The sequence below is a fragment of the Ornithodoros turicata genome, chromosome 1 (assembly GCF_037126465.1).
Source record: "Ornithodoros turicata isolate Travis chromosome 1, ASM3712646v1, whole genome shotgun sequence".
In the NCBI taxonomy this organism is placed as follows: domain Eukaryota; kingdom Metazoa; phylum Arthropoda; class Arachnida; order Ixodida; family Argasidae; genus Ornithodoros; species Ornithodoros turicata.
In genome coordinates, this window is record NC_088201.1 from 212,016,655 (window position 1) to 212,036,136 (window position 19,482).

At 46.0% G+C, this 19,482-nt stretch overlaps 1 protein-coding gene across 1 annotated transcript in view; it reads right to left on the reverse strand.

The window, feature by feature from the left end:
- LOC135376111 (uncharacterized) overlaps positions 1–19,482 on the reverse strand; it is a 166,895-nt gene that overhangs the window by 47,628 nt on the left and 99,785 nt on the right. The window contains exon 5 of the mRNA XM_064608697.1: positions 11,988–12,046. Coding sequence (XP_064464767.1) covers positions 11,988–12,046 — 59 coding nt within the window. The remainder of the gene's footprint in view (positions 1–11,987; positions 12,047–19,482) is intronic.

The following is a 19,482-nucleotide window of genomic DNA, read 5'->3' on the forward strand; positions in this document are numbered from 1 at the left end:
ATGCACTGCCTGAGCTAACTTCAGCATGCTTTCCCAACACAAATGGTAACTGCTATGAGGAGTGTTGTACTTACTGAAAGCAACATAAAATGCTGTACCTTGACAGGTAATGTTGATATCCTTCTTAAGACCGTAGAGAGATGTTCCTTGCTCCCTTTCTTCCAAATCTTACTATCAGACGCAAGCCCACTTGCCACCAAGCCAATGAGTTGTGCCTCACCGTCAGTGCAATCAAGGGAATCTATCACTGAGGCTCAGAAAAGCTGTTTTCCATCGGGATCTGATCCAGCACTGAGCCGTGAGTAGCCCCGTGAAAGTACCAGGGTTTCTTCGAATTTTAGATGTGCCAGCGTTTGTTTTCCTCCCCTCCTTCTTTTTATGTAGTAGATGATTACTTTAGCCTTGTACTGCTTTGGAGATTGAAGATGTGGAGATGATGTAAGAGGTGGAACTAGGCTTTATGCAAAATGAGGCAAAGTGTGACTACGTACAAATCTTATGAGAATGTTTATGTATCATTCACACAAAGAGAGGATACGTGTTACATCTTTTTCTGGTTTTTGATATTTATTTATTTATGAATATATCTCAAAGGCCATTGCAGGCATTACATGAGGGGGGAACATCAACATGGGTCACTTAACAAATACGGAAGTTACAAGGAACATACATATTTGGAAGACAAGACTATTTTTCGTTCGTTCATCAGTCTTGCTCAAGAAATTGTTCACAGTAGCAATGGTACACAATGTCACGAAAGGAGTGCTCATCTATCGTTCCGCAAGACTCATTAAAAAGCACTAGTGCTGTGTTTCAACACAAGATGTTGAACTCATGAACCATGCATCATCCTGAGAGCTATAGATCATCCTAAATACAGATGCTGAATTATTTTAAATGTGATAGACGAGCTGTGCGAAGAGGTACCCCCAGTTAGGATCTTGGGTACTTGAAGCCTGTGGCATTTACTGTGGGAAAGGCTTGCCAGACCCTCTTCACTGCACAGGCTGGGATGACCATGATCTTGTTTTTCCCAAGCTTGTGCCATACTCACCTTGCAAACTGGCGATACGCAGTGTATCTGCATGTACACAGATGTACATAAAATATAGTTTAGGCAAATAGGTAACCGGTTACAGTACAGTGTGTGTGCAATGTCATTTCTACATGTACCTGAGAGCAACTGCAGTTTACCTGCCCACACCTTGTACATTACTACACATGCTGTGTTCTTTTAGAACCCAACATTGTTTTACTTTTCACTGAATCGACAATCAAGAACACTCAATATCGCTAAAAACCTACGCTAAAACCTTATGTACAGGGCAATACATAAAAACGTGACTCAGGACACAGCACAGTGACAATTACAAAATTGCCTACATTGGTTTTCTCCAGTTCAGAGTCGTGTACTGTATAGCCTTTTTATGTGCTGCGCCCTGTACTGGAGTTTTTAACGACTTTATTGCAGGACCAAACCAGTTTTGGGCGCCCAAATTTTAACATCGTTCGACAAGGACACATGTGACTTACTTGTGAATATAGTCGCTCATAGGTTCGCGCTGCCCACGGAGTTCAATATGCGACCTTCAGGACAGTCATATTGAAGAATAGAAGTTGGAAATCTTTGTGGGTTGTAATGCACTCATACTGCAGTCATTCGGCAGTGTTTTCGAGCTCCTTGCAGCACAAGCATTCGATCTCCTTCGGCATTATGGCACACCAGCCACACCGGCACCATGAACAGCAAGTGCGCATTAGATATCAGAACACGAAATTTCTGAGAACGTTTACATGTTCGATCACAGTGTGCGTTAAAAAGCTCATCGCTTACCTGAAGACAGGCGACTCATGCTGTTTGCTTCATCTGTGACTGATGTTCGTAGAGCTCTAACTTCGTCTCGCATTCGCGGCATCGGCGACGTTTCGAAAGCCTACCGAGCTGTTCAGCACGCAGAATTTTCCTCTCGATCGCAGAAAAGTCAGAAAAAGGTTCCGGGCTCGAAGTCTCCGCATTTCTTCCTTCGACGTCCATATTGAAGATCGCTTTCCGGACGGATGCCGGCGCTCTCACAAACTCACTAACAACAGAACTTCCGGCCCGGGCGCCCAATGAAACGTGGCCCTCGTGATTTCGTCACGCACACGGAAATTGGCGGATGTCCACTGCAAAGAGGCTAGATTTCGGCCCCGATTACGCGAGTTGAGGGGGAAAAGCGAAGCCAGTTTTCAGCTCCCCGTTTGGCAAACTTTGCCTCCGCGCACAGCCAAAATATTTCGCGTGTGGCTTGGAGGCATATTATACCTTCGTAATAGATGCAAACGAAATATTTGTCGAACTTCTGGTCAGAGTCCCTTTAAAACACTCTGTCCGTTTTGCAATGGTGGGCTTAACTATATGAAGTATTTTGCTGTGCAGTGTATCCCAGTGCTGTTGCCATTTGTTGTTTATGGCCCTCATAAGTGTAGGTCGGAGGTCTTGGGATTCACCTCAGATGAAAGAGCAGCAGTAGCAGCTGCATAAGCGAGTTCATTCCCGGGTATACCCACATGACTGGGTACCCAGCAGAATGTTAAAGAGAGACCCTTTTTAATTACCTTACCAGCAAGGCACTGTGCCTTCTGCAAAAAGAGGTTTGTGGACATCACCATGTTGCCTATTGCTTGAAAAGAGCTCAGACAATATATGTAACTGACTGATCACTTGGTGTGACTTTCTAAGATGTAGTTCAGTGGGAGGATTATTCCGTATAATTCGGCATTAAAAACTGAAAGCATGTGAGGTAGACGATATGCCTGTGTGAATCAATCGGTTACCATTGCACATGAGACCGAGGTGCGTGTTTTGGAGCCGTCAGTGTAAAAAGCTCTCTGTTGCCCAAGACTTTCTTTAGGGACTCAAACTCCTGCTGGACCACAACAGGTGGTGTGTTCTGTTTCTTAAACATAGTCAGGGAGCTATTGAAACATGGAGGTGATTGCCACGGCGGGACCCGTGGGCTAGCCTGTACTATGGTGAAATCATCAAGTGGGAAATTGTAATCCTCACATCCCTGGAGAACGCGCATGCTAAATGGGGGAATAACGCTGGGTTTATTACGAAAGAGTTGCTTGATGCGTGTCCCTTTAACCCAGGAAATGACTGGGTTATTGGGATAGCGTCTTACCCTCAAAGAGTACGAAACAGACAAGTAAAATCTCCTTCTTTCCAGTGACGATTCGTTACTCTCAACATAGAGGCTGTCCACTGGCGATGTGCGGAAAGCACCAGTTATCAAACGCAGTCCCTGGTGATGTACTGGGTCTAAAATCTTCAGGACAGACCTCCGAGCAGACCCAAAGACAACACATCCATAGTCCATTCTGGACAGCACTGTGGACGCATAGACCCTGTGCAGAGTGTCACAATCTCCTCACCAAGATTTGTGGGACAGCACTCTCAATAGGTTTAGGGATGTCATGCAATTTGTTTTAAGGCTCTTGAGGTAAGAAGGTGAGCTTTCTATCTAGGATGACCCCGAGAAATCTGTGTTCACCCTTAATAGCGAGGCCCTATCCGTTCAGCTTAAGAGCAGGTGGAGGAAACAGTCCTCTCACCCTCGAAAAATGAACACAAACAGTTTTCTCATGTGAAAACCTGAATCCGTTTCTCATGGGACCATTTGGTAAGCTTATTTAAAGTTAGCTGCACCTGTCGTTCACTTGTTGCTAGATTCGTGGAAGAGAAGGAAACCTGAATGTCATCAACGTACAGTGAATAAGACATGGAAGGTGAGATTATGCTAGCTACTGAATTGACTTTCATAAGAAACCGAGTGACGCTAAGGACGCATCCCTGCGGCACTCCGTTCTCTTCGATGAAGGGACGGGATAGCGTTGCTCCGAGCCGCACTTGGAATGTCCTGTCTTCGAGGAAGTTTGTTATACACCTAAGGAAGCACCCCCTGATCCCGAAAGAGTACATGTCTTGTAGGATACCGTACCTCCGAACGGTGTCATATGCCTTTTCAAGGTCAAAGAACACCGACAGACAGATGACTTATGTGATGCGTCATTATGAGAGTAAAGTACCCGTGGGTACGCGTACACTTTTGTTCTTTGCGGGTTCGCGTTGCCGTGTCATCGCATGTTGCGGGTAAGGTGCGGGCAGACCCGCACTACCTCCGCGGATTACGCGGGTATACCCGCAATACCCACAGGCAGGCACAACACCAACCCCTCGGATTTTGTTTCATGAGCCAATTTACGGCGAACATTTGATCGTCATTCCGTCCTTCGACGACTCGTGACTTCTCCGCCTTCCCGCCAACAGACCACTGACTTTCTCCCCCCCCCCCCCCCCGCCATGCTATGCAGAGCTCTTTCAGCGCCAACTTGATCCCCTCGCCAAGATGCCGCCTCAGTCATCGAATGCGCCTCGATGTGGCTTTTACAGCGTAGTGACGTTTCCGCTTGAGGAAAGTTCACGCACCCCAATGCAGTCACTGTGGTACTGTAGAAGATCTAGAGCGCATTCTTCCCCATTTCCCACACTATCAACCTTCCCGCACCGTACTCTCAGGATCTCTGAACGAGCTGTACTCTCACCCCCTCTATGTGACAAAATTGCTTGGTGTCTGGCCACATCCAGCCCATCAACGCTCTGCCCTCTGTTAACCCTCCTGGATACCATAGGACTTCAATCCATATTGTGAAGGTGCTCATTAGCTCATTCCCGGCATCACCACCACGGCAGGGTATCGCTCGTGGCGATGAAACTCCCCATCATCCCGAAATAAAATTATTGCTGTAGTAGTTATCAGGTCACATGTTGTGTTCCAAGCCGCTAGGCGCCTTTCTTTATAAACGGATGTTTTTACGACGTAAGCGTAGTTGCATAACTGGTTATGCTGACTGACACATGTCATTTTTATACCTCATGGAAACACACACAACATGGAATAACGATATAATAGTAGCGTTTATTTGTCTAATCCTTTGTCACACGAAATTCATATCCCATATTCCGCACACTATATCGAAGTTGAATGGTGACAGTCGAAGAAAAGGCACCAAGAGTGACGTTCTTGACGATTCCCTCGACAGTCACTATACAACTGAAGTATGCATCTGGTCGCGCGTGGCTTGTTGTTTAAGTTCTCTATCCAATACTCTTAGTAGTGCTTCCTCTATTCTGGGAATAATATCATGCAGGGATGTGCACTGTTGAATACATGTAGTTAAACAGCTAAATTACTGCATGATAGCTAAAAGGCATAGTTAGAAACTACTTGCAAAATGATAGTTACAACAACTACTTGTTAAACTGTTTTGTAATTAGCTGCAGTCGTTCGGTTACAGCGGGCTAAAAGTATTTAGCATATTTTCACTTAGCCTTCGCGACCTTCTCTCTTTGCGGTTATTAGCAACAGCTTTGAGATTGTTTTTTCATCTTGCGCATCACACCCTTGCACAAAATATCAGCACTGTGCATCTGACATAGGCAGCAAAAGTTCGTTCAGCCTTGCCACTCAAGGAGAGAATTGCATGACGGCTGACAAACTAACTCCGCTGACACGTTCACGTGAGGTAGGGTGAAAATGTTCCTCGAATGGAAGTCTAAGCTGATGTCCACATCGTAACAAAATTGATTTCTATGAGTCGTTAGAAAAGGGGTCTAATATAACTATCCGTCTCATTGACACCCATCTTACCCTCCTGTAGCAGCAATAAAATGCAATACGGTTCTAAACTTTCTTTTGCTTGTACACTATAAAGTCGTTAGATGTCATCACAACAAGGACATTCGAAAAGGTATAAGTAGACTTATCCCCTTATACCACACAGAGGTTCCATTAATATTCTATCAGGTCCACTTCATCAGGTCGTCTCCATTCGTCAGCGAGAAACGAACTTGTCCTGCTTCACAAAAAGTTCAATCCAAGCACACAGCTGAAAAAGTAATTGCTTTCTAGCTCTTATAGCTAAAATAGACTTGATGAGTACTTTAATGCACCGTGTTATTTGCATTAGGTACACTTGCCATGTGATTCATTTTACCCCCTTTTTGTTAGTGCCCATGACCATATATACTTGGTAGCACAGGTGAAGACCTTGATGTCGACGGAAAAATAATAAGGATACAATTTCTCGTGCTTTCCCAATCGGTGCAAGCGTTTATGTATTAAACATGATGCAATTTAACGTTTATTTTGCTTCTGTGTGTACATTTCATGTTAATGTCGAAACGAGGAATGCAAGAAGAGATGTGTGATCTTTTTGTGGCTTTGCTAATTATCTGGTTAAAGTAACTGTGTAAAGTAAACCGAATTGACGAGTCCTCTTCATTATGTGCGTACGAAACAACCTCACTCTATCAAACTGCTCCATACGGACACGCATTGCACAAATGCCTATTTCTTTTGTACTTTGCTTCACAACTCGGAAAAATCACAACAGCAAACACAGATTACGAAGACAACAATCACAGATAAAACACTGGAGCCATGCTCCCACAGGCTGCCTCGGGATTCAGTACGGGACGCAATACCATGTACGGCAACATCGACTTGGTGTCGTTCATTGAAGAAGAAATGTCTTGTCGTCGCCTTACCCCTGCAGTACTTCTAGACATAAACAGGATTATGATACCGTATGCCACTGGTATCTGTTGCATGACTTCTATGTGATAGGCATCCGCAGGCGGTGCCTGCATTGGTTCTCGGAGTACATACAAAACCGAACAGTCGTCATACGAACATCTAGTGTCAATACAGACTGTCATGGTGTAACAGCCGGGGTTCCCCAGGGAGGAGTTCTGAGTCCTCTCCTTTTCAACGTTGTAGTGGGTGGTATCCCGCAATTTTGCCGAGGGGATTACGATCGAGCATATACGCCGACGATATCTGCATTTGGTCATCCGGTAAGCAGTGGCCCGCATTCCAACGAAGGCTTCAGGATGCTATCCATAAGCTTTACAGGTACCTAAGGCAAAGGGGTATGGGCATCTCTAGAGAAAAGACTGTCTTCCAACCTTTCACCCGTAAACTTCTGCCCCGCTTCACTATGAACCTGAACGGAGAGGCCTTAGCAAGAGTTCCCCCACAATCGGTCTCTGGGGTTGTGCTCGACCGCTCTTTGTCCTGGAACGCCGAGGTAGGTGAAACAGCTGAAACAACGGGTAGACTCACGAACCAACGTTCATAGGTATCTTTCGGGGCGTCCGGAGGGCACGACATTCCACTCCATGTTTCGGCTGCATTCCTCTCTGGTGAGGCAAATGCTTGCATACCACGTATCCGTCCTTGAAATTGTGCTTTGAAATCGTGCTTACCTTTATTCGACATTTCTGCGAAGCTTAAAATCTGTGCACTTGAGTGCCGTCACCAGATCACTTGGTCATCACCAAAAGTGGCAAATTCCTTCTGTCGCGGTATTCCACAAGATATCATGGCACGAGCCGCGGGATGCTCGTTGTCACTCATTAGTGCGGCAACAGCAAACTACGCGCTTAAACAAACGAATAAAGCTCCCGATAAATACTTTCGAAAGACGAACGCCCGCCACCCAGCAAACACATCGAAAGGAAGACAAAGACGCGGAAACGGAAGTTGCTGGTGGACGCCTGGCGGCAACTATTATTAACGCATATTCGGCGTAAAAGCTGTAAATTTTGTATCATGTTAGAGCATCTGCGAAAAATTGACAGAGAAAATACCGTTACAATATAAGTGTACAACATAAGGCTTGCCCCCGAATGGATCAGAAAGCTCATGGCATCATCTGCTGTTACTACGTTCTGTGGTTGCAGTAGTAACCAAGACTGTTACTACATATCTGCGGTAGCAGGTTGTAATATGGTAGTAATAACAAAGCAGGAGCTAGTAAATGCATCGGGAACGTAGTAATGACGGCCATTACTACTTTTTTCCGACCTTTTTTCTAAGAGTGTAGCAGCGTCTTTTATACGCTTTCGAGCCTCATGTCATGTTCGCGACGGGTGTGCAAGTGCTTGATTACTGCAGGCTATGTAAACAAAAAGAACATTGATGCAGGGTGGCCTTACCCTGGAGGTGACTCCCACAAGCATAACCTTTACGGTATAATAGTTCTAAGAAATCGATCTGGTGCTTTCAGCGTGGAACAAATCTGCAACGCGCTAGAGCATCTCTTTGCTGGCTGTGTTTCTTTGCAGTGTGACTCATACGGAAAACGTACTCAGGGTGCTGCCTTGTTTATGTCCTCGTCCTGTGTGTGTGCGCGTGTGTGTGTTGTTTTGTTTGTTTAGAGCTGTTTTCGTCATGTTGCCCAGGGAGTCCCTGCTTGTGAGCGTGGAGGTTGCCAGTGTCGTGACCCCCTGTCAGTGCGGTGCTGTGTTTACCTGTGACCTCTTTTATTTCTGCATTTCATCATATAAGATTATTGTACAAATCATTAGGCACTAAACTGATTGTTCTGTTCAGCCAACAAAGAATCATCATTACGTTGTGACTGTCTCTTGTTCCGATGAAATTTCACCAAATGGGGATATATTTGTCCTGACAGACGTAATAGTTGCTAAAATAAACAGCCACACTTTGATGCCATTACACTACATCCGAACCATTCAGGATTTGTAGTTTATTGAGACCATGAACACAAAATATAGATGTTAAAATAAACCAAATATATCATAAAGAAGGATGCCTTATACTGGTGTTTCAAGGCTGGAGCAAACAGGAACGGACCAGAGAAAACACACACAACAACAGCTGCAACATCAGCTACAAACAAGCCAGTGCTAATATTTTGTTCAATAACTGCATTATGCATATTTGTTCAAAGCCGTATATTATTAACCAAACACTTTTACACACCTGGTTAGGGAGAGAGAGGGAGAGAAATACATGATGACGATGATATGGGGATGACTTCCGCTCATTGAGCAGAATGCTACCCCATTAGGTTAGGGACTTGCGTATTTTGCATGCTCATTCTTTACAAGCTTCTCTCTCGACTCCATACTGGCATTGTAAGGATTTCCACTAGCATTATCATCGCACGATTACTTGCCAAACCATCACCACCACCAATGCCTACAAACTCCCACAGCTCATGCCATACTATAATACGGCTGCCAACAGTATATCATGCACTAAACAAGCGTATGAAGGCAGGGTAGTTGGTACGAATTCATGTTGTGTAGACAACAAAAGGACGCGCACAGAAGAAAGATGTGACGGACGACTGCAACATGCACTAGTGCATGTTACATGCACCCGAGCCAGTGCAAGGAGAATAAGTTGTAACATAATTGGAAGTACAGTGACGTACTACATATATGCCTATTAGGATATTGGTTTGGTTGATTATTTTTGAACGCAGATATTCAGAACACGTTGAAGACATGCACAACACAGCCAAATTGGGGGCATTGTGGCATTCGCGACAAATAGAAGCATGATTGCAATGTGGATGCAGGTGTGTATGATAAATCGTGTGACATGATTACATATGGATGTGTTTTTTCCATTCATAAGATTTACCTATACGGGATATGAGGCTACACAAGAAGGGTGCACAGATCACACCAGCATAAAGCCGCAGTGTCGTCGAGTAATTTTTAACAGTCCTACTCACAAAATGATGCTGAACAGCCTGCATACATTTTTTTTTAAAAGAAAAGCCTTGAGCTTCAGGGCACACAAAAAGAGATGTAGCAGCGCAGACAATGATTTGCATCTGGCTCGTGCCACGCCGATTCCTCGGCCATCTTTCGGTCCGCAATGAACATTCGTACAGCGCACTGCTTGAGAGTGTAATCGCGTTCCTTGACCCTCCCATACAAACTGGTGACCCGAACGTGATGGCTTCGCCGCATACCCAGCCGGAACCCCCCGATCAGTTCCCCGTCATCGGCTGGCACATCTGCCGCCGCCGCCCCTTTGCGTTCAACGGTCAACGTTGGCCAAGGTGTTGCCAAGCTTGGTCCAATCGCGGTGCGTCGCCTTGAGGAGAGGGTAACGCGGAATGGTGTATTAGCGCATAAATTCGATTTTCGATAGACCAAGTGCATGTCTGAAACCACCACCAGTAAGAAACAGATGCATTACTTTCATGGTGACTTAATACGACAAGCAATTCATCATTTCAGTGTTGTTTGTGCACGCATCGAATTAAACGACACGCTCACCTTTCATTTTGACTAACAGGCAATTGCTTTTCTTTGTGAGCTGTTCTGTTCTGGCGGTCTGAGGCATCTTGCGAGCTTGTATGATTTACCCTCTCTATTTTATTTTGTATATTTTTTTTGCACTGTGAACGCCGTGCATATTGTCCATTGTGGAAAATTTGTGCTCTAAAACGCCATACTCACTGTCCGTTGTGGGGAAACAAGCAACAAACGAAGAATGATAAACCGCTACCAGGCCGTGAGACAATGGAGCATGAATATGAGGGGACGCCGCAGGGATGCTTTGAGCACACGCTTGGCACAATTCAGGCCGGCCAGTGATTGGCAAGTCATTGGCCAGGTTTTCAGATTCGTATCTAGAAACAAGGTTGTTGACCGACGATATACCAGGTAGACCAGCCCAACTGTTAGCAAGCTTGGCCCAACCTCTGCTTGTTAAGTTGGATCTCCGTACCAGTTGAGTAAAATGTCCTAAAAGCGATAAAACCCAAGTGTAGGGGACGCGGACAGACGAAACACAGACGAAGCACTGTGTTTCGTCTGTCCGTGTCCCCTGCACTGGGGTGCAGCAGATAGGCAGTAGTGATAGGCAGGTTTGGCAAGCGGTCGGCCAGGCGGCAATTCTGTACCAAGAAACGGCCGGCTTGAACATACCAAGATTGGACCAAGCTTCGCAATAGCTTGGCTGGCAATCCTAGCTGTGCTTGCCAAGTGCTTGACCAACGAGCTCGTTCTTGGTACAGGTCTGCAAAACCTCGCTCTGCCTATCACTATGCAACATTGCGCAAACGTTGGCTGGCCGAAAGAGTTGTTGACCAACTGTCATCCGACTTTTTGCCAACCGTCCAAGCGTCTTTTTGTTGTTTGTTTCGAGTAGCAACTGAATTGTGTTCGGGTTTGTTTGCAGTGCAGGGCCGACATTGGCCCGCCTATATTATGCAAAGCTCTCAATAGCACACCTGCAAATCGCCGCACAACGTCGTCCCACAACAACTGTGACCGACATTGAACTGATGTTTGCCCAAGGTGCAGTAGCCGACTAAGTCGCATGCCGACCAAAAGCCAACCACTGGCCCATGGTTGGCAGTCGGCACTTTCCACTTAGGTATAGAACAGGACAGGGTTTAAATATCGCGATAATTATTGCTGTTACCGAAAAAAGAGGGCCTGCGCGTTCTTTTCGATGAATATCTTCGTGATGACCACCTGATGCCGGCCATAGGATGCATGGCAAGGCTTTAACCACACGTCAACAGGGTGTCAGGGCAAGCTGTGAGGCCAGCGTCGGTTGACCGGCATGCTCTGCTAGTGACATTGGCCCATGCTTGTTTCAATCATTCTTGGCCGATGGAGTCGTTTGTCGACCGACTGCCGATGGCCGGCCGATCATCGGCAGTCCGCAAATTCCCATTGGGAAGCAAGAAGTTACTTTCGTACAAGCATATCCTTCTTTCTATGCAATATTTCCTTTTCAGAACTACGAAACAAAAGTTTCGTGGCTTCAAGACAGCCTCCAATTTGTACGCATCCATTCTGTATGCACTGTTACGTTTCGAATAGTTTATATGGATGGTCATTCGGCATAACGACACTTGTTCTGGGAGGTACCCGGGTTCAAATCCCGGTGGCGGCTGTGCTGTCTGTGTTCTTTACTGGGTTTTCCTCAAAGGTTTTCAGGCATATGTCAGCACAGTTCCCTTAGAAGTCGACCCAGGACAGACATTCCTCCAGGGCGCGAGTCGTGACGTTGCCCACCTCTGTGAGGACTACAACGGCGAGCCCTTTCGCCAGCATCGCCACCACCATCACCTTCTGGGGAAAAAAATCTGATACTTACCCTACGTTTTTCGTACATATAATCCGACGGAACTTCGCATGGTAGATTAGTGTTCAGCCCTGTAAAATAGAACATTGGTCAATTGAAGACTAGATACCACACGTTTCAGCAAGGGATCACCGTATCCCAGACGTACGTAAGTATTTTTTACAGCACCAATTGTTGTATTGGCACTATTTGGGTGTTCGGGTAGAATTCAAAGAATATGCCACATTACTGAAAAATGAAGTGTGCTCTCTCGTATTACGGCGATGTCATGCAGCAAATTCTCACGGTCATCGTCTCTCTGTGGGCTTATTTTAGTTACATTCCTGCGAACAGTGTATGTGGTGTGAAAAATCGGACAACCATTCGCAGCCCTCGTTTTCCTTTGAGTATGTTACATTCTCCTGGGAATAGATGGAAATGGTTTTGCGGAGGCTAGATTATCAGAACATACGGTATCCTTGCGTGCAGGGGAACAGTAATATAATAATAATAAGTAATAGACACGGCGCCCCTCCTAGGCGCTCTACAGATAAGTCCCAGTATTACCGCGATGCGCATGCGCTAGGGCTCTCTCTACGGCCGGTAGGTGTACGAACATTGCGGGGAAGTGGTAACACGTGCATCGTACCCCTTCTTGCACAGAGGGCAGGAACTCAGGGTTTTGCTTCGTAGACGAAAGCGTGCTGGGCGAACGCAATGCATCCTGGACAGGTTCTGGTCGCACGTCACAACAAACATCAAGGCACACGCGATCTTAAAGATGGCGGCGTCCGTGATCGGTGGCCAAACCGTTTGTAAACAATGCGGTTGTTGTTTTTGCGCAGCGTTTTGGATGTCTTTCGATCACTGTAATTATTTTTATCCGATAATCTGGCAGTAAAATGCGCAGTTTTGCACATAAGGCCTCGTACTGTTGGCGTGTTCCAAAGATGTGATGACGACAGCGCGTTAAGACTCACTGAGCCGATACGACGTACTTAAACTAAGAAGAAATAGACTACCATGTTGGGGGAGAAACACCGCATGGTTTACTCTGGCAAAATACGTTCATGTCTTGGCGTTGTGGCGAAGGAAATACAGTGAACCCTAGTTAATATGACAAAGACCCATCCCGCAGATTTTGGCCATAAAGCAAATTGTCATATTAACGAGTAACGTGGACGATGCTCCAGGTAAGGAAAGCTTCGTGAAGGAAGCCTGCTCGACTCTGTCTCATACGATCCGAAAAAATCGTCCCCGGTGGGAATTTATTTAAAATCTATGGACCAAAGAAATCCATTAAAAGCGTCTGCGTTGATAAAACTGCCCATACGTAGCTCTTCCACTGACTCAATTGGACGGACGATGGCGAATACAAACCGCGCAGACGTCATCCCTGGACCGCTGGACTTGTGGGTCAGGGAGGTAACTAGGTAGAAGCGGGGTCGTGACTGCGGCATTCACCGCGCGTACGTCTTCCTCGGCCACTGGACTTTTGGGTCCAGATGATGACTCGGTCTGTGGTGGGCGGTCACAATAACGGGCGAAGAATAAATGTCTTCTCCCCAGTTCGTCGCCCGAAGTGTTGGCCATAGTCGCATTATCATGTTGTCATAATGATGAAGGGCGTTCACACAGGACATCCATTGGGAAGAGTGGTCATAAGTGAGGATGTCATACTAACGAGAGCCATACTAAGCGCGTGTCGACGTCGGTAAGCGGCGAAACGACATCTTAACAAAGTCACATCACCTCATAGTGACGTTTATATGACGTGCGACCAGGCCAAGAAGGCAGTTTTGCCAAAAGCACCCACTTGAGCACCCACTAACAGATAAGCAATAGCGCTCGCTTCATATCAGCTGGGGCGTACTTCGTTCCCGGGCTTCAAAATATACCCTCTCGCTCTGTGTTTCTTCCCTCTCTAATTCTTGACAATAAAGTCGCTTCACTGTCTGGCTTCGCCGTGTTTACATAGTAGCAGCGGCTCACCGATTAAGCGAAGTACTATGCTGCAATGGAGGAAAAGGCAGCAGCGGACACGAGGCCTGCCGAAACACAAGGCGTGAAAATGACTTCGACACTAGTGATGTCAACGGTATTGCCGCCGCCAAAACCGCTGGATATGAAAGGCGACCTGTGGGCTGTATGGAAGAAATGGCTCAGTGAGTTTAACCTTTTTGGCTAGATGTTCAAGCCGACATGTTCCTTGTAATAATCGGAGAAGGTCGGCGCATTTATGGAACCTTCCGCTTCGACAACGAAGACGACCGTAATGACATAAAGGTTGTGAAGGCTAAGTTTGAACAGCATTGCAAGTCAGCATCAAACCTCACTTATAATGAATTCGTCTTCGGATCAAAAAACCAAAATGAGGCAGAGTCCTTTGATGACTGGTTGATGGAGCTTCGAATTCTAGCGAAAAACTGCGAATTTGGAAACCTCGAAGACAGAACGTTGCGAAGCCGCGTCATTTTAGCCCTAAAAGACAAAGATCCTCAACAGGTACTGATAAATGAAAACCGTAATCTAAGCAAGGCTATTGAAAAGTGCAGAGTACGAGATCAAAGCATTAAGCAGTACGAAGCGATCCAAGGAACAACTGTTGGGGCTAGCGTAAACATTGCCCATGCAACACAGCACAAGCGCGGAAAGTGCGGGTACGTCCACCGCAAAATGGACGAGTGCCCAGTGAAAGAGAAAGTTGGCAGAAAATGCAACAAGCGAAACCATTTTGCTAAAGTATGAGAGTCAAAGGCACTAGAGAAAGACCGCGAACGAAAGTACCCCAAACAGGTAGGTACAAAGTACCTAAAGAAGTTGATTATCTGCAAAATGAATATTTCTTGTTTTCTTGATCAATAAATTGCGATGAGGAGGACAAGCTCTGGGAAGCTGACTTTTTTTTTTATGATAACAAGGTCACTAGCAGAGTCGATACCGGAGCGAACGGCTCAGTGATTTCAAGGACTGTCTTGCGCAACACAACACCCAAGAAAGAGCAACGTCATCCTGAAATCATTATTTGGTCAAGTTCAGCGAACGATCGGGGAGATAAACTTTAAGGTCCGGAAGGAAGAAATAACAGTGATAGCGAAGTTCTTCGTTGTGTCCCACCAAATACCTACCCCACTTAGCGGAAAGATGTCTGAAGCATAGGCATCGTCAAACGACTGGACGCGGTAACACAAGATACCAAACCCTTGTACGAAGTAGTGGAACCCTTCCGACACGTGTTCAGTGGACTCGGCAAGCTGGAAGACTGTATATATCATATGAAGATGAAATCGTCAGCGAATAGTATCGCAAGATCTGCGAGAAAGCTTCCACTCGCGCTTCAAGGTGCTGAAAATGCAAGCGAACGGCGTCATTCAAGAAGTGATAGACCCCACGGAGTGGAGCAGCCCCATGTCGTCGTGAACAATGACAAAATACGCATTTGCAAGGATCCGACAGACCTCAACCAAGTACTTTTGCGAGAACGGTGTGCTATGCCAACAATCGATGGTGTCCTCTCGGGGATTCACGATGCAAAATTTTTCACAACACTCGACGCTGAGTGCGGATTTTGAAAGTACCCCCGGAGGAACAGAGTAGTCGACATTTGGAACGTTTCGATTCCTCAGGATGCCATTTGGGATTAGCTCAGCCCGAGAAGTCTTCCATCGCAGCATGCACCAGCTGTTCGCAGGGTATCCGAAATAGAAGTTGTTATGAGCGTTATCTTGGTCTGGGGGAACCTAGAGCAGGACCACGACGAGAATCTAAGACGGGCTCTTCGTCGATGTGAAGAAACGAATCTCAAGCTCAACCAACGAAAATGTCGTTTGCTACAGACTGAAATAAGATATCTTGGATTCTTGCTCACAGACAAAGGTATGCGGATCGACCCATCTAGACAAGAAGATATCCTGGCGATAAGAGCGGCTCAGAACGTGAGCGACCTAAGAAAGTTTGAAGGAATGATGATCTTCGCGTCTCGATTTCTACCCAATTTTTCGGAGATGCCAGCTCCGCTAAGAGAACTCCTCAAGAAAGATAGCGTCTGTATATGGTCTGCAACTTATCAAATGAGCCTCGAAAGACTACGAGAAGCATTAGTGACCGCCCCTGTCCTTGCATTCTACAAGCCCGGAATACCTATTACACTTTCTGTAGACGCAAGCCAGTACGGAGTAGGGGCCGTAGTGCTGCAGGAAGAACGACCACATGCGTATTCATCTCGTTCACTGACAGAATGTCAGCAGAGATATGCACAAATCGAAAAAGGATTGGTAGCGATCGTACACGGATGCACAAGACATCACGGGAACATATTTGGACAACCAAATGTCATAGTCGAAACTGATGCCACTCGAACAAATTTTCAAGAAACCGCTACATGAGTGTCCCCTGCGATTACAACGCATGCGTCTCAGACTTCAGAGGAATCATTTTCAGGTGCAGTACAAACGTGACAAAGACTTGGCCGACACCTTATCGCGATTTCCCAGCAGCAAGGAAATGAAAGAGGAGGAAGAAGCATACGAAGTGAACGTGGCAGAATCCATCGCGGATCAGACAGGAGGCTGCAACTAACACAGAAGGCATCGGAAGAGGACAACGACACGACAATGCTGAAACATTACGTGTCATCGGAGTGGCCGACAAAGAAAGGTGACGTCCCGGAGCACTTGCGCGCCTATTGGGCTGTTCAAGACTAGATGCACGTGGAAGACGGGATAGTCTATCGGTCGAATCGACTTGATATTCCGAAAGGTACTCGCGAAGAAGTCCTTAGTCGTTTGCATACGTCCCACGGCGGGATAACCAAGATGAAAGCCACGACGTCAGCGGACGTAGAGCAGCTCGCAAAGAACCGCCTGCTATACAGAATATTCGAGAACGCGCAACCAGGGCTACCCAGTCTGCCGTGGCAAATCGTTGGTATAGATATACCAACGCACAATGGTGAAAACTACTCCATAATCGTCGACGCTTATTCATTCTTCTGTGAACAGAAAAAGATGAGCAAAACGTCCTCCGAAGCACTAGTTACTTATTGCGGATCTGGTTGTTCGGAACGCATGGCGTTCCCGAAAAGGTGATAAGCGATAACGGACCTCCATTCAACAGTGTGTACTTCATGTCGTTCATGGATCAAATTGGTGCAGCGCACGTAACGTCTCTCGCTACCCAAGTGCAAATGGCCTAGTCGAAAGGGCGGTACAAGAAGCGAAGAAGATCCTGAACAAGACTACCTACAACACCGTTGGATATTACATTGCACTATTAGAAGGGAGAAACATGACTAGGGATAGCTTATTGAAATCCCCCGCTCAACGACTCATGGGCCGCCAGACTAGAACCAGCCTTCCGTCGCATTCTGACCACTTGACACCGCATACGGTAAGTCCGACAAAGCAAGATTGACAGAAATACGGAAGCGCCAACGGGTTTATTACAACCGTGGTACCAGAGACCAGCCAGAACTTGAACCAGGAACACCTGTATCAGTCTTCGACAAGCTACGACATGTGTGGTCACCAGCCGTCGGAGCAGCACCATACTTAAGATCCTACGGTTTGCGGAGAAGTGGCGGGGCAGAACAAGAGAACATATTGAGCCTGTGTCGCAGGACTGACGAGTTCAAGAGGCAATAGCGCACCGCAGATCCCGTACCAAGTTCTGAGCCCGACACCGCAGGAAAGTCCCGCTGCTAGAGCTGTGGCGCTGAACAAGGCCACGGAAACAAACACGAAAGTACCCAAAGTCTGAGAACAAAATGAGTTTTCTTTTGTTTTAGAACTTATTAAGACTCAGAGTACTGTGCTGTCTACAAATGATTGTACTATTCCCGTAAGCGTTTTCAATGAACGAATGATGAAAAATGATTCGTCAGAAAGGGGGATGTAACAGATAGGCGATAGCGCTCGCTTCCTATCAGCCGGGGCGTACATCGTTCTCGAGCTTCAAAGTGTGCCCTCTCCCTCCTTGTTTCTTCCCTGTCTAATTCTTGACAGTAAAGTCACTTCAGTGTCTGGTTTCGCCGCGTTTACAGAGGGTGGTTAGAAGACGGCGGGTTTGTGTTCCTACAGCTTATATCGTCAACCGCTCCGCCGCCGTGCAGTTTCATCCGCGCACATGGGCAGCATAGTTGCCAATATTTTTGAACACATTAAATCTCAAATCAACATGATATAGGTGAACTCTGTCCCTCGTTAATCGCCAGTCGTCACCACCGCAAGAAAAATATTTGTCAATATATTTGATTATGCCGCACTCCTGTACCGTACGCGACCTTTCACGTCGGTTTGCAGCATGTTTTGCAGTTTGGCGAACGCAGGTTTGTCTTACGTATTTCGCAACATTTTTCACTGTGGCGTTAAAGACCGAATGTGTGAAGTTTAGAGCTATGAAGGAATTGATACTCTTCGGAAGGGTTCTTCAGAGTGAATGCATTGAGTGGTAGGTGCACCCATTGCCGACAAAGATGTTCTTGAATACGGTAAGGCTTAACAAAAGCTTTCGAAATTTGAAGGCCCCTTCTTTAATGATCTCCAAAGGAGCCACCGAATAGTCAACTGGGCCACATCGAACCCTTAATATAAAAATCGTTTTGCATTTCGTCAAACGAGACCTCGGAAGGTGCGGTAAGAGGTATGGGCTCAAAGTCCGTGATCTTAATTTAAAATCTTAAAATTCTTAAATTTCAAAATCTTAATCTAACATACACGTATTACAAAATCAGCTTAGGACACCTTTCATTTCATGTTGATCGTGATCCGTCATGTTTGTGGCACCAATTGTGGTCGGTATACGACGGCATAAATAAGACGCAAGACACGTGAACTTTCTAACAATCCAGCAGTCGTCTGCTCCACACCTCTCTATACTAACACAATTCATATATTGACTTGAGAGTGTGAAACGATAACTATAATAACGCCTTATACTAGAGTAAGTGCGAATAACTCAAAGCAGGGCAAATTTCTGAGACGTTTCAGCTTAACTCACTCGTCTACATTCGTGTAATGCACCAATGCAGACAAATCCTTTTATCTGCTTACTTACTCCTACCCGCTATATGCAGAACGGTGGGAAGTTGCAATATTGAAAGTCTAAAATCCTCGAGGGTGACCAGAATTGCCTCTACACCTGAAGGGATGATCCCCCTTTCCTAACGATTTCTCATGTTGTTCCCGTTTTCTCTGATCACTTTCAAACAAATAAATAATTTGAAGCACAACGTGAATGATGACTGTTACCAGCTCGATCCCTCGAGCCCGAGCGAACATTTACGTGACAGCTCTGCTGAGACATATATGAATTTTATTACCAAGTGGGAAAAACGTGTATATAGAGTGGGCGCGGGCACTTATCACTTCCACATTCGATTCAGAGAGTGGCAGCCTTTTCACTTCACGTAGGTTGGTTCACTTCACCCTGTAGGTTGGGCAATTAATCAATGCACTTGTATTCGTATTCACAGGTAGCAAGGTCTTCTTAGTCTAGTTCAACTCAGCTGCAGCTGGATATATGCATAATA